The sequence below is a fragment of the Cryptotermes secundus genome, unplaced genomic scaffold, assembly GCF_002891405.2.
Source record: "Cryptotermes secundus unplaced genomic scaffold, Csec_1.0 scaffold819, whole genome shotgun sequence".
Taxonomy (NCBI): Eukaryota; Metazoa; Arthropoda; class Insecta; order Blattodea; family Kalotermitidae; genus Cryptotermes; species Cryptotermes secundus.
This window is the reverse complement of record NW_019723314.1, coordinates 135,961-149,068: the sequence shown is the minus strand read 5'-3', so window position 1 is coordinate 149,068 and position 13,108 is coordinate 135,961. Positions and strand designations below refer to the sequence as shown.

The following is a 13,108-nucleotide window of genomic DNA, read 5'->3' as shown; positions in this document are numbered from 1 at the left end:
CCACAGGAACTTTGCTGCAAGACAGGCATATGTAACGATGAATTGGCGCAGATAAAGTCGTGTCTTATTTATACTCTGTTCTACTGACAACAGGCCAGCGAAAAATCTAACAATCTACAGCAAAACCATCAATTATTATGGGCGTTATAACATAGGTGTGCAGCTGAACGAAACATACACGTCGAACCCCCCCAGACGATTTAAATCCCTGACGAAACATACACGACGAACCACGGCAACGGGTTAATTTAAACATTATAAAAATGTATGATAGTAAAGGATGTAATTACTTGCCATCATTCAGAATAGTGTTTTATTGGGCTAATTATAAATAAAGTGGCCTGGTGCATAAGGCTGACAACCTTACAGCCATCTTTGAGCCGATTATCTAGATAGTGTGGGAGCCTCGACGTATCACATCCCTATGGGCCTTCATGGCCTGTTACAGGGATAGCTTTACTTTTTTTATAAATAAAGTGGCAATATTCACAAAATATACTAAAATATTAATTTTTAGAATTTGAACTGTCATGACAGCCTAAGGAATGATTTCTCTGCAGCCTTTCATGAAATTTATCTTTGTGCTTTATAAATTTATATATTATATGTTAAAAAAAGGCTTTTATTGACTACAGACTTACAATACATAGAAATTAACGAAGATGTGAGAATTTCATCATTTGATAAAGAATATATATACTAATATACTAAAATCAGAGGTCGTCAGTATAATAGAAAATATTGTCACGTGACAAATAACTTCACATAGCCTTTGGATTCAACGAGTATTTATTGAACTCATTCATCCACACTTACGTAAAGTCTGGAATACAATTACTATCACTTTCAGTATCATAACTACTGCCTCAACTTCAGTACTTCTACTGCGGCTCCGACCTCTCAACTGTCCTTGGCCATGGCTGGATCTTGACTGTCTCGTTCATACTTGTCTTCAGCTATATATCGGCGAATGCTGGATTTCAATATATAGGGGTCTTTTGAACCACTTAGAGGACACCATCTTCAACCATCCGGTTTCACGTGTCCTACGCTCATTACCGCGGAAGTGTGTTATTCCCGCTGGTTCAACAACTTGTTGCCACGGTTCTCCCTAGACAACAGTCTGTTGGTATTCGACTTGTCGCTGTGGGAACTCAACAGTTTCCATTGTATCCGTTGCTGAGCAATGGACGACATATAACATGTTACAATATAATAGAGAATGACCCAGAAATTACAGAAACTAATCAAAAAGAAATAGACATATGAAAAACAATAATATAATAAATTTACTTTCAATTCAACCAACAATATTACAAACAGAATGATTTGCAATGGGTGCTCTTACTTCTGCTATATTAGCCAAAATATATCCAATATATGGAGCGTAAATAACTGTACCCAATCTTGAAGGAAAACCAGATAATTGGGTAATTTAGATATGTGGACATTCTCATAATTTACAACTGAAAGAAAGCAAATATAGATGAAACACACTGAATTCAGTAAATAACCAACCAATACAAAATTTACTGTCAAAGAAGAACAACAGAATTCCATAAATTTCCTGGATCTTATAATACACCGAAAAAGAACAAAACTAGAATATGGGATATATAGGAAACCTACACCTACAGATACCATAATACTGAATGACTCGTGCCACCCATATGAACATAAAATAACAAACACTAACTACTTAATGAGCCGGTCACGGTAGCCGAGCGGTCTAAGGCATGCACTGTCTTCGCTCGCTCGGAAGCCGGGATCGTGGGTTCGAATCCCACTCAGGGCATGGATGTTTGTGTGCGTTTTTCTGTGTTTGTCTATAGGTAGAGGCCTTGCGACAAGCTGATCACTCGCCCAAGGAATCCTACCGTATGTGTAAGATCTAGAAAAACCGAAATGAACGGAGTTCATGGAGATAGGCCTAGGCCCACTGGGGCTGTAGTGCCAAGGGGGGGGGGAACTACTTAATGAACAGAGTGAATACATGTCCAAAAACAAATGAAACAAAGGAATTAATATTATATAAGATGTGTTATATAACAGTGAATATAATACAAACTTAAGCATAAGTCATTCAAAACCCCAAAACAACAAAAATTCGAGTCCACAGCATACAGATACAAAAAAGTGACATATACCAAATGAGACATGAATTTCCCACTAAAATATATAGGGTAAGCAGCCTGAACATTCCAGACCAGACATAAAGAACATATACAGGCAATAAGAAGTCCTATCTGGAAAATAGAAGGCAAAGAGTTGAACTCTATAATAATGAAAATGGTAAATGCTGTTCAGACTGGGGAACTGTCAAATATGGAGTGCCACAGGGCTCGATTTTGGGTCCTTTGTTGTTCCTTTTATATATTAATGACCTGCCGTCAGCATTAAATACTGACAATATTGGGCATTGGGCATTGAAATTGATAAGTGCTTGAATTGGAAGACACAGGTTGAATCATTGTTACCCAGATTGGGAAAGGCATGTTATGCAATATGAATTATGAAACCATACAGTAATGTTACAACACTTAAAATGATATATCATGCATACTTTCATTCACTCATGAGATATGGAATAGTTTTTTGGGGTAATTCGTCAGAGGCCAAGAAGATCTTTCTCTTACAAAAGAAGACTATTAGAATAATAATGGGGATGAAACATAGAGAGTCATGTAGGCCAGCATTTATAAAGTTAAATATATTAACACTGATGTCTCAATATATTTTATCTCTGATGACTTTTATGATAAATAACTTGGAGTATTTTACTTTTAGTTATTCAATTTATGAGAGACCAACAAGACACGAAAGAAATTTACATGTCCTACAATCACATCTCGCAATGAGGCAGAAAGGGGTCCATTGCATGAGTATAAAAATATTTAACAGTCTGCCCGGATATTTATCTAACCTGGTACATGATAAAAAACAGTTTATAAATGAAATAAGAGATGTCCTAATACATAATCCGTCATATACTGTTGATGAATTTTTGCTCTTCTATCGGGATCAACAGCTAAGGAATAGAAGGGGGGTGCATGCTGACTGATGGATGTCCCACAGTAGGCATCAATATAGACATTAAGTGTAAGTGTAAGTTAAGGAAGAAGAATTATTATGTATTGCTAATTGTCTTGTTGGTGTAATTGTATGTGTAACATTGTATTTATTTATTTGAGGTATTCAGTTTAGATTTTAACTATGGTTGAATTGATGTTTCTACGATTTTATCTGTGATTGTCTTGTGACTGTTGTTTGACAAGTTTTATATTCAGTGCCAGTTGCACACTTGTGAATACTCTGAAACGCTGATGTATGTATGTAAGTAATAACAGCAACTCAGGATATTCAAATCATGTATTAAATACAGGACATGCATATAGGAGTATAACACTATGAAAGTAATAAAAATAGAGAAAAAAGGAAAAATCTGAATACACTGGAGAAATACCATATATATATATAAAATGAGTAAAGATGGATTTCAAATGAACAACACATACGTCAACACCCATAAGCTGATATTTGAAGTAATACATGAATTAAACAACAGATAGTGACATGAACACATTATGAAAGAAAGAACCAGTCCAACTCGGCAAACGTGAAAACAAGACACACAGCACAAGACACAACAAGAGAGAACACATCCCACCAACTGAAACACATGGACATCGAGAGGATATATATATTTTAACATAAGCAACAGCGGTTTCCTCACCAAAAATAATAACACCTGATGATGGCCACATTGGTCAGAACATGTAGTGATGGACTTTCAAACTTTTAAAGTTAATAAATTTTATAGAACATAATTTTTCACGTGAGACTAACTAATCAACACTAAGTGAAAAGTGTAACAGGATGCTGCAATATAATATTATTTTGTTCTTACTTTACAGTATTATTTTCTATATTTATGCCTGCAGTAGTAGAAGAAACGGCTTTCATGCCACATTCAAATGTGATACAAATTAATTAATTCATTCATTATTTATTGAATATTTCAGACCATTTTTGTTGTCAGGTTTCTTCCTTATAATTGGTATTTTCTTTGGATCTTATAAAGAAATAGTTTGTTTGTTCTCAGGGATAACCAGATGTGCAGAAGCAAGAAGTTGATTCCATTTAGAGATTCTAAGCTAACAAGACTCTTTCAGGGGGCACTAAATGGAAATGAATGTTTTTCAATGATAGTTAATGTGAACCCCACGTCATTTCTGCGGGAAGAAACTTTCAATGTGCTGATGTTTTCAGCTGTAGCAAAGCAGGTAAATATTTTTATCATTGTTAGTGTATACCTGCATTAGTCATATTCACGGTATAAAAATGTTAAAGTTTAGGCTGATCCACTTGAAACAGAGTTAGTCATGGTTCCCACAAGTTCTCTATTACGGATTTTCAATTATGTGTGCAATCTTCCTTGCATAAGAGATGTTCTAATGTAGCTTGTGTGTCACATATTTCTCAGGGAAAAATATTTCCACCTACTTTCATATCTTTATTTCTTCAAAATTATGCAAATAAGTTTGGAGAAGAATTAGATAAATGTTTTGAATATGCAAGAACAAAATGATCACTAGATTTTATCAAATACTATAGTGATTTAAAAATAACAGCTTCAGGGGAAACTTTACCAATTGCTTTACATGGACGCAGTAGGATCTTCTGAAATATCGGTGACCATCTTCGACTACACGGAATCATAACTCAGAAGGCCACAGTACAAATATTCACTGCTCTGGAAATTTCAAATATATATTAAGCAAAATAAATCTCTACCTGTAAATTATTTATTAATAAGGTTTTATTTTTTATTTCCTTGTAGATAATTCTGCCAGCCAGACATAGGAAGCGTGTTCCCAGATCATCACGTTTCTCTCAGTATATCTCTAAGAGCTCAACTCTAATATCAGATGGCACCTGTGAAGGTATATACTCAGCATAAAGAAAGTCTGGCATGAAGTGAAAAGGAAATTTTTGATTTCTTCCATAAGAAAGAAATAACTTAGTTACTTATGGAGCTGAGCCCTTCTCGAGAAGCCAAATCTGCAGATACTCAAGAATTTCCCAGCATTTTATGGAACCAAAAGGTTCATTACCATGTTCACAAGAGCCCTCCACTGGTCCCTATCCTGAGCCAGATCAATCCAATCCATAGCATCCCATCCTATCTCTCTAAGATCCATTTTAATATTATCCACCCACCTATGCCTTGGTCTTCCCAGTGGTCTCTTTCCTTCTGGCTTTTTGACCGATATCCTATATGCATTTCTCTTCTCCCTCATTTGTGCTACTTCCCTGCCCACCTCATCCTCCTTGACTTGATCATTCTAATTATACTTGGAGAAGAGTACAGGTTATGAAGCTCCTCATTATCCATAAGAAATATTAGGATCATAAAATGATTAAGAAAATACATTGTGATTTTTAGAAATGATGTGAATGTAAAGCTTTGTTCTGTAACTGCCTGTACAACATTTCTTGCGCTGTCTAGGTGCATAAGGAACATCAGTGCAGTGTATGAGCTGTAGGAGTTACAAAATGGTACCAACTCTGCATTAAAGAACCAAGTTGGTCATATGGTTTTGCCATCCTCAAAGTGTTATGAAAGTGCAGCAAGAGTATCAACATGTGTAGGGTGTTCTGAAGCCCTGTCACACTGAAATATCCATAGTAAATGTTAAATGTTCAAGGAAACTGGCTCCATTTTGAAGTGTTTGGTGGAAGTAAACGTAATACTTAAATTGTGGTTCTGCAAGTTATGCAGGCAAAGCCCTCAGAAGTCTGTAAGGCATCAATGGAAGCAGATGTTCCTTGTACAGTCTGCTGATGCAATGTACATACATGAAAATATTTCCATCCCACATTCATCATGTGCAGGCATTTTCAGAACTTTGACATGTGAACAGATGGATACAGACAGACACTTTCTGAGCAGATAATTGTTGACTGACAAGGCTACATTCAGTGTGTCTGACATCATGAATGCACATAACCTGATCATTTCCTACAAGCTTGAGAGAACAAGTCCAAAAGTGAATATCTTATGTGAAGTTAACATGCTAGAAATTATGGGGGCCTTCTTATATATATAGCAATTTGTGGGGGCTCTTATCTGGATATGCCCGCAGTTTCATCCATCTCAACTGCAGGACAGTGATTATAATTGTGTTATAGTCTGGCAGGACAGTACCTTACCATGTTGGTCCCTTAAGATGCATGATTTCCTCTACTGAATTGTCATGACAACAGCATGCATGGAAGTACAATGGACAAGTGAACAGTGCAGTGGTCTCCCTGAAAATAAAAGAAAAATTGCCTGATGATGGCCTATGTGCAGCTAAAACATGTTGTAAAGGGTAGAAACACATGAAAAACTAGAGACATTTAGTAATCTAATAATCACTTTTAGCGTATAAGTTATACTTTTGGCATCTTAATTATATTTTATGATTTTAACATCATAAAATATTAAAAGTTACACTTTTACTGAGAAACATATTCCAGATGTCTTTTATATTTTAAAATATTGTTGCATTATTGATGGGTGCTTTAATAATAAGGATGATCACTCCACATGTTAGCTGCAGAAATCTCTGACTTTCTGATTCATTGAATTTCCTCCTTTCCCACAGCAAGCAATTCATGCTAATATATAAGCTTTCCTATTTAATTTTTGATGTTATCTTTATAGGAGATATATCTACTTCACCACTACCAAGCAGTCGAGATAATCAGCATTTGCACAATCAGATTGAGGTAAAGAAATTTTATTTTAATAATGAAAATGATATTTTAACTTCTAGTGTACAGAATAGTGTCATTCTGTGCAGTTTTTCTAGTCTCATTTTAGATCATTTTATTCTTGGTCCCATTCATTTACATTTTAAGTTGCAGCTTTAACTCGGATAATGTAATCAGTTTCGTAGATTCAAGACGGTAATACTCACTCAGCAGAATCGCAAATTGTTGCCTAACACACACAATATGAAAACATTCTATTACATATTAACAGAGTCAAGATATCAATAAATTATCCAGAAACCCCAATAAGAGCAGGTAGAAGACAACTCGAAAATGAGCAGTTCTGTAATATAACTCTTATAAATAAGATAAATAGAGGCAGAGCAGAAAAGCTTGAAGGAAACAAAACCACATCCCACAAGAGTGGAGTGTTAAACACAAACACAGTACAAAGACATTTACAAACCTCTTAATTTTTAACTTTTAACATGTTTACTAGATTTATTAAGCATCAGAGAATATCTATAGTATGAAAATTGTCAAAAAATTTCTATTCCTAATTTCTTCATTGTCTTTATTCATATATGTAAGTACTTTTATGTATATACTTTTAATTATGTCAGATCCAACCTAATTACCAATTTAATTTTAACTCATAGCTTGCTCAGAACTTGTTGTCTGTTGTGTATCTCTCTCCTGATGCTGAATTCTGATCAGAACATGTATTGAATTAAGAAGGAAAATGAATTTAATGTAAAAACTTCATGTGACTGAAAATTTAACGATTGTTAATAAAATCACAAATGGGAGGCACCATTACAAAAATGTAATTCAAACCATGAAAGAGACTGAGTTAATGAATGCACATAAATTTTAAATAAAAGGGAATGAGCTCCCTTTTGTGACCAAGGACGTACTTGACTTTTCAGAGAAGCTAGATAGACTATGTGTTTTCTGTGGTAGGTCATTTCTATAAATCCCAGTGTAACCTAAGTTTTAATCACAACATACTTTATAAAATGTATATGAATATATAATGAAATGCATCATTAATTTCCTCCATCTTTCACACTCTAAATAGATAAATTGTAGTGGAAACTGAACTCTTATATACACATTTTTCTTATATCTGGTAATTTTTTTATTTATAATGTAATTTAATGACATTTTCAATTTCAATTATCATTATTTGCTAATCAGATAATCAAAGACCTTGTTTTGCAGATCCTTGTAAATAAAGTTGGTGAACTGAAAAAGCAGCTGGCAGCGGAGCATGCAGAAAAACTGTCATTAGAGGCTAAAGTACGGCAAGAGCTATGTGATAAATTCTCCAGTATGATGGTTGAAGCACAAGCAGATTGGAAGTGAGTACCATAATTTGCAGTTATCCACATCAAGCAGTCTCTGCTTGCAGTAAATCTTTTATTTGTGCTGTTGCTGCTTTAATGAATTCACTTTAACATGTGTCTAATTGGGAGGTACGCAGTAGTGTAGTTGGTTGAGGCACTATGCTACAAGCTGGAAGGTCATGGGTTCAAGTCCCGATGAGGTCATTGGATATTTTTCAATTGAACTAATCCTTCCAGCTGCACTATGGCCCTTAGGTTGACTCAGCCTCTAACAGAAATGAGTACCAGGAATATTCTTGAGGGGAATGGGTGGCTGGAGCGTAAGGCTGACAACCTTGCCGTCATCTATGAGCCGTTTGTCTAGAAAATGTGGGAACCTCAACATCTCACAACCCTATGGGTCTCCACAGCATGTTACAGGGATACCTTTACTTTACTTTATGGGTCTTAACTGCTGTTTGTCAGCACTGTTCATTAATTATGGGTCATAAACCTAATAAAGTAAGACCTCACTACTTTGGACTAATTGGGAGTGAACACTTGTCCAAATTAGTGAAAGTCTGAATTATGGAAGTACTACTGCTGAACAGTCTCATCAGTTTTGTTTTACTTGGGACCAGTTGTCCTCTTCTGCTTTTCAGCTTGATCACTAAATGTTCATCCTGTCTTACCACAAATTCCAATGTTCGTGATTTTTTTAATACCATATAAGTTGGTATATTTTGGAATAAGGTACTACATAGTTTCGTATTACCATATTTGCTGTAGTTCTGTTCTTTTGTTCCTGTGAATTTTTTTGGAGCATCATACTGCAAAGTGCTATGATGTTCTACCCTTCTTCTTCTTCCTCTCTCTCTCTTCTTCTTCTCCTCTCTCTCTCTCTCTTTTTAAAGCTCTCGGGTGTTGTGGTTTAGAATTATTACAATTGTGATGGTTCATTGTATTACAAATGTGCGACTTTATAATTATTAGGTCTCGTTTGGAAGACACACAGCATCGGTATGAGCAGATGGGTGACTGGAGAGTGAACAAGTTGCAAGAATACTATGAGCAACAGCTAAAAAGAAAACGGCACTGTGCTGATAATGATTCTGAAGAAGAGAACACAACAATGCAGGCATGTTAACGATCTATGTCAGTGAGTTGCGCAATAGGTATATTCTTGACCCACTGTCATTGACTTCCTCTCCATCTTGTTCTTGGTTGACCAACCTTTCTGATGTAGCATATAATAATGTTTTGCTGGAATACAGTTCCTTGAATTTAGTAACTAATTACACAGTACAGAATCCTTTCTGAGCTGCTAATAGTTACTTAGTAGCTTTACCTTTTATCAGTCTGGTTTTTCTTTATTGCTAGTGTGGTGGGACTAACTCCCTTGTACTGCGGCCACTTCTGGCCTGTTGTACCAGCCCCAGATGATAGGTGAGAGTGATTGTGGAGCAACTGGTGGAATGAAGACTGGCAGGGGAACCAAAGTACTCAGAGAAAATCTGCCCCGGAGCCACTTTGTCCACCACAAATCACGCTTGTNTACTCAGAGAAAATCTGCCCCAGAGCCACTTTGTCCACCACAAATCACGCTTGTCCAGACCCGGGATCGAACCCAGGCCACCGTGGTGGGAAGCCAGCAACTAACTGCTTGAGCTATGGCGCACCCAAATGGGGTTCCTTACTGTACTTGGAACCTGCCACAGAACCATATTATTAGTTCTGTATTAAATTATTATTTAATTTAAGCAAAATGTGTTTCTTTCTTTCTTGAAGTCTTCATTTCTTCTGTAGCCTATTAATCTGTATTTATCAAAGGATTTTAGAAATTTAATTTTTGTTTCTTATGTTTGTGAATAATTTTTGGTATTGTCCAAAGCTTTATGTCTACAGGGCAGTATGGGCATCAAATATTTCATGTCATGTTAAGATTCTTGAAAATGTTCCTCATATCTGTTCAAAAATTATTTTTTCATGTATATCACAGTTAGAATTGTATAACATAGATCTGAGTTGTCTAATTCTTCTTTTATTTTACTTTCTAAAATAAGTTTTACTTGTACTGTATTTCTTTCTTGAAAAATATTTTCATTTTGTAGAATTTAATAATACTATTTAATTATAAGCATACTTTTAAGTTCATTTTCTGAACCTAAGATGTTGTCATTTGTGCATGAAAGGATTACTAATTTTCCGTATTATATTATTTTTCAAGCTTGTCACTGCACTGTATAAATACATATTGTACATATTTAGAAGAAGGCCAGAACCTTGTCATAGTACTTAGTGTGTTATTTCTGCTTGTTCAATAAAGTAGTTTAATCCTTATTTAGAGCTGGGATGAAATCTCTTAGTTGTGTAATTCAAGTTGGGTGCAGTTTCCCTTCTCTCTCAAATCTCCCATAGTTTCTGTTGAATTTTTCTATTTGGGTGTTTTTCTGTGCTTTTATGGATCACAACATATTTTTCAACTCGAGACATGTTGTAATTGTTCTGTTGCAGACCTTCACTGGTGCATATTAAATCTACTTGCTGTGCCCTACTACATCACGTGAACATATGAACACACAAACATGTGTGAACATATGCGCTCGCACGTGCACACGCACACACACACTTTAGTCTACTGAAATATTCCCCGTATATTTTGTGAATGATCAAGGTTTGTCCTTTCAAACTTCCAATAAATGTACCTTCCTGGAAGCACAGTACAGAAGTTACATAAACAAAAAATAACGTATCTTTACATGCACTCTTTCTATTACTTTCCTATATTTCTTTATGGTTCTCTTAGTTACAGGTAATTTCAAATTGTTTTTCACTCTATTCTTAGGAAGCAACACATTTTCTAATATATACATGTTTATGTTTAATCCATATCATTTTGTAGGACAAGTTTTGCTGTATTTTTAGATATGTTCCTTGAATTCATTGCATGAAGTAAATGGGTACTGGGGTACTGATAGATAAACCTGTTGTATCAATTTTTATTAGGACATTGATGCAGAAGTGGCATGCTTACAAGAGAAGCTTCTTGTATCAGATGAATTACTCAAGGCATCACAGAAGGAATGCAGTGAGCTCTCGAGCAAATACTCCAAGCTGATGTTTGAACTGGCTCAGTGCAAGTTATCTCTGAAAAACAGTGAGAAACTTAAAGAGGTAACATTACATAATTCTTCATTTTCTACATATTGCGTAACAGATTAATGCAGTCCTATGCCTCCCTTTTTCCAGCTTTTAGATTCTTGTTTAGAGATGTGTGGTAGACTTCCTTGAACAGGGAATCAGTCCATTGCGGGGCCTCTTCCTTCGTAAGACAACACAAATGCAAGGATACAGGCATATGAGACAGCAGACATGTGATTATCTGGCTGTAGGGTAAACTACTCTGTGATGACTGTCACAAGCAGCTACAAAGTCAAGGTCTGATTACATGTTTTCCTTTCTTTTCTCATTTCCTTCCCACAGTCATCACCAGGTGTGTATCAACAACCACAACACCTCACTGGCCTGGGGTAATCATTAGTTGGCCACATCCATAGCCCAAATGGAATTCGAACCCATGATGCCAGTGTTCAAGCAGTAGAAGACTGCTCAGCCACTGTGACTGGGAACACTGTATATTCATTAGCATTAAAAATCAGTACTGTATTAATGGCTGTGCTTAAAAGATAGCTACTCTTTCTGTCTTGCCTTTCACACAACTCCCACCCTCCACACATGCACACACTTGCTTGGGAAAAGGAAACTTAACTGCAGAAATGAAGAGACATACAAGTGTCCTGTAAGTCTGAAATTATGTACAGAATGTAACTTTTGATACAGCTCTTAATAATATGTTTACTGTTCACACAAGCACAAATATTGCCAGTCCAAGAGTACTGTGGACTTGTTTGTGCTGTGATCTCATTGCCTGTAGTGACAGTTCACTCTTAAAGATGGCAGATACTGCTTACTTTCACTACATACATCTTGGCTTTCAGATGGCAAGAAGTAAATGTAAAAATTGAGAGATGTAATGTAAGGGGGAGTGTTTTGGCCAGTTGTCCTCACATTCTAACCCAGCATTGAGGGAACTGTTCATGCAGCCATTCTCTGACTGCATGAGCAGGACTCATTTCAAGATGTATGGGACACTCTGTAGTTTCAATTTGGTATGGGATATTTGTTTCATATGGTGAGAATTACATCATTTGCAGCAGTGCAAAACTTTGAGGTTATTTCTGGCAGCTCTAAGGCTGCAGGAATTAGAAGCCTTGTTTACAATTATCGTCCCCAGGATAGCATGTTTTTGTGTGTATGATGTTTGACAGGAGCATTATTTTGTATATTGCAGGCTGCCCAAGCTGCTTGTGAAGGAGACAGAAGTGTTCTAATCAAGGAGCTTGAAAGTCAACTGGCAGCAATGAGGGAAGAGCTCTGTAAAAAACAGGACAAAATTCAGGTAAACTACAATGAAATTATGTACAAGGAGTTCATTCTTCAAGATAATTGTGCCCTTTAGTTCTGGTAATATGTCTAAAGAAGTTTCCCTGCATGAAAATTAAATTAGTCTTTATCCTCCTCCTTTTCTTCCTTAAATTTGTTGATTTTAATTTCTCCCTGTTTTCATATGTACAGTCAACTCTCGATTATCCGGGGGCGGATTAACCGGTTTGCGGCTTAACCGGGGTTTTTTTTTTAAGTTTATATGTTGTTTAATATTCATTCACTTTTGTTTCACATGGTGAGTTTAACACTATTTTCGCACTAGTGTGAACCGAGCTCTGCATTATTTCGTCCCGTTATGCGAACACAATGTTCTAGGGTGGGGGTGAAAGAATGCAAGAATTTTTGGAAAGTTTCAAGGACAAATACACCGCCCCAGGTTATTTAACGGTACCATCTCAGTGTGAGAGTGCATTGTGAAAGTAAGTATCAGTTTCTTAATATAGATCTTCAAGTGCGTTAGCAAAATGTCGGGGTTTAAAAGGAAGCGTGTTGTGTTAAGTATTCAACAGAAACTT

The 13,108-nt window shown here is 36.0% G+C and overlaps 1 protein-coding gene across 3 annotated transcripts in view; it reads left to right on the top strand.

The window, feature by feature from the left end:
* LOC111861830 (kinesin-like protein KIF20A) overlaps window positions 1-13,108 on the top strand; it is a 66,242-nt gene that overhangs the window by 24,259 nt on the left and 28,875 nt on the right. For all 3 annotated transcript variants that reach the window (XM_023846734.2, XM_023846732.2, XM_023846733.2), the window contains 7 exons: window positions 4,103-4,283; window positions 4,841-4,943; window positions 6,710-6,774; window positions 7,984-8,123; window positions 9,081-9,225; window positions 11,094-11,261; window positions 12,439-12,546. In XM_023846734.2, the coding sequence (XP_023702502.1) occupies window positions 4,103-4,283; window positions 4,841-4,943; window positions 6,710-6,774; window positions 7,984-8,123; window positions 9,081-9,225; window positions 11,094-11,261; window positions 12,439-12,546 (910 nt within the window). The remainder of the gene's footprint in view (window positions 1-4,102; window positions 4,284-4,840; window positions 4,944-6,709; window positions 6,775-7,983; window positions 8,124-9,080; window positions 9,226-11,093; window positions 11,262-12,438; window positions 12,547-13,108) is intronic.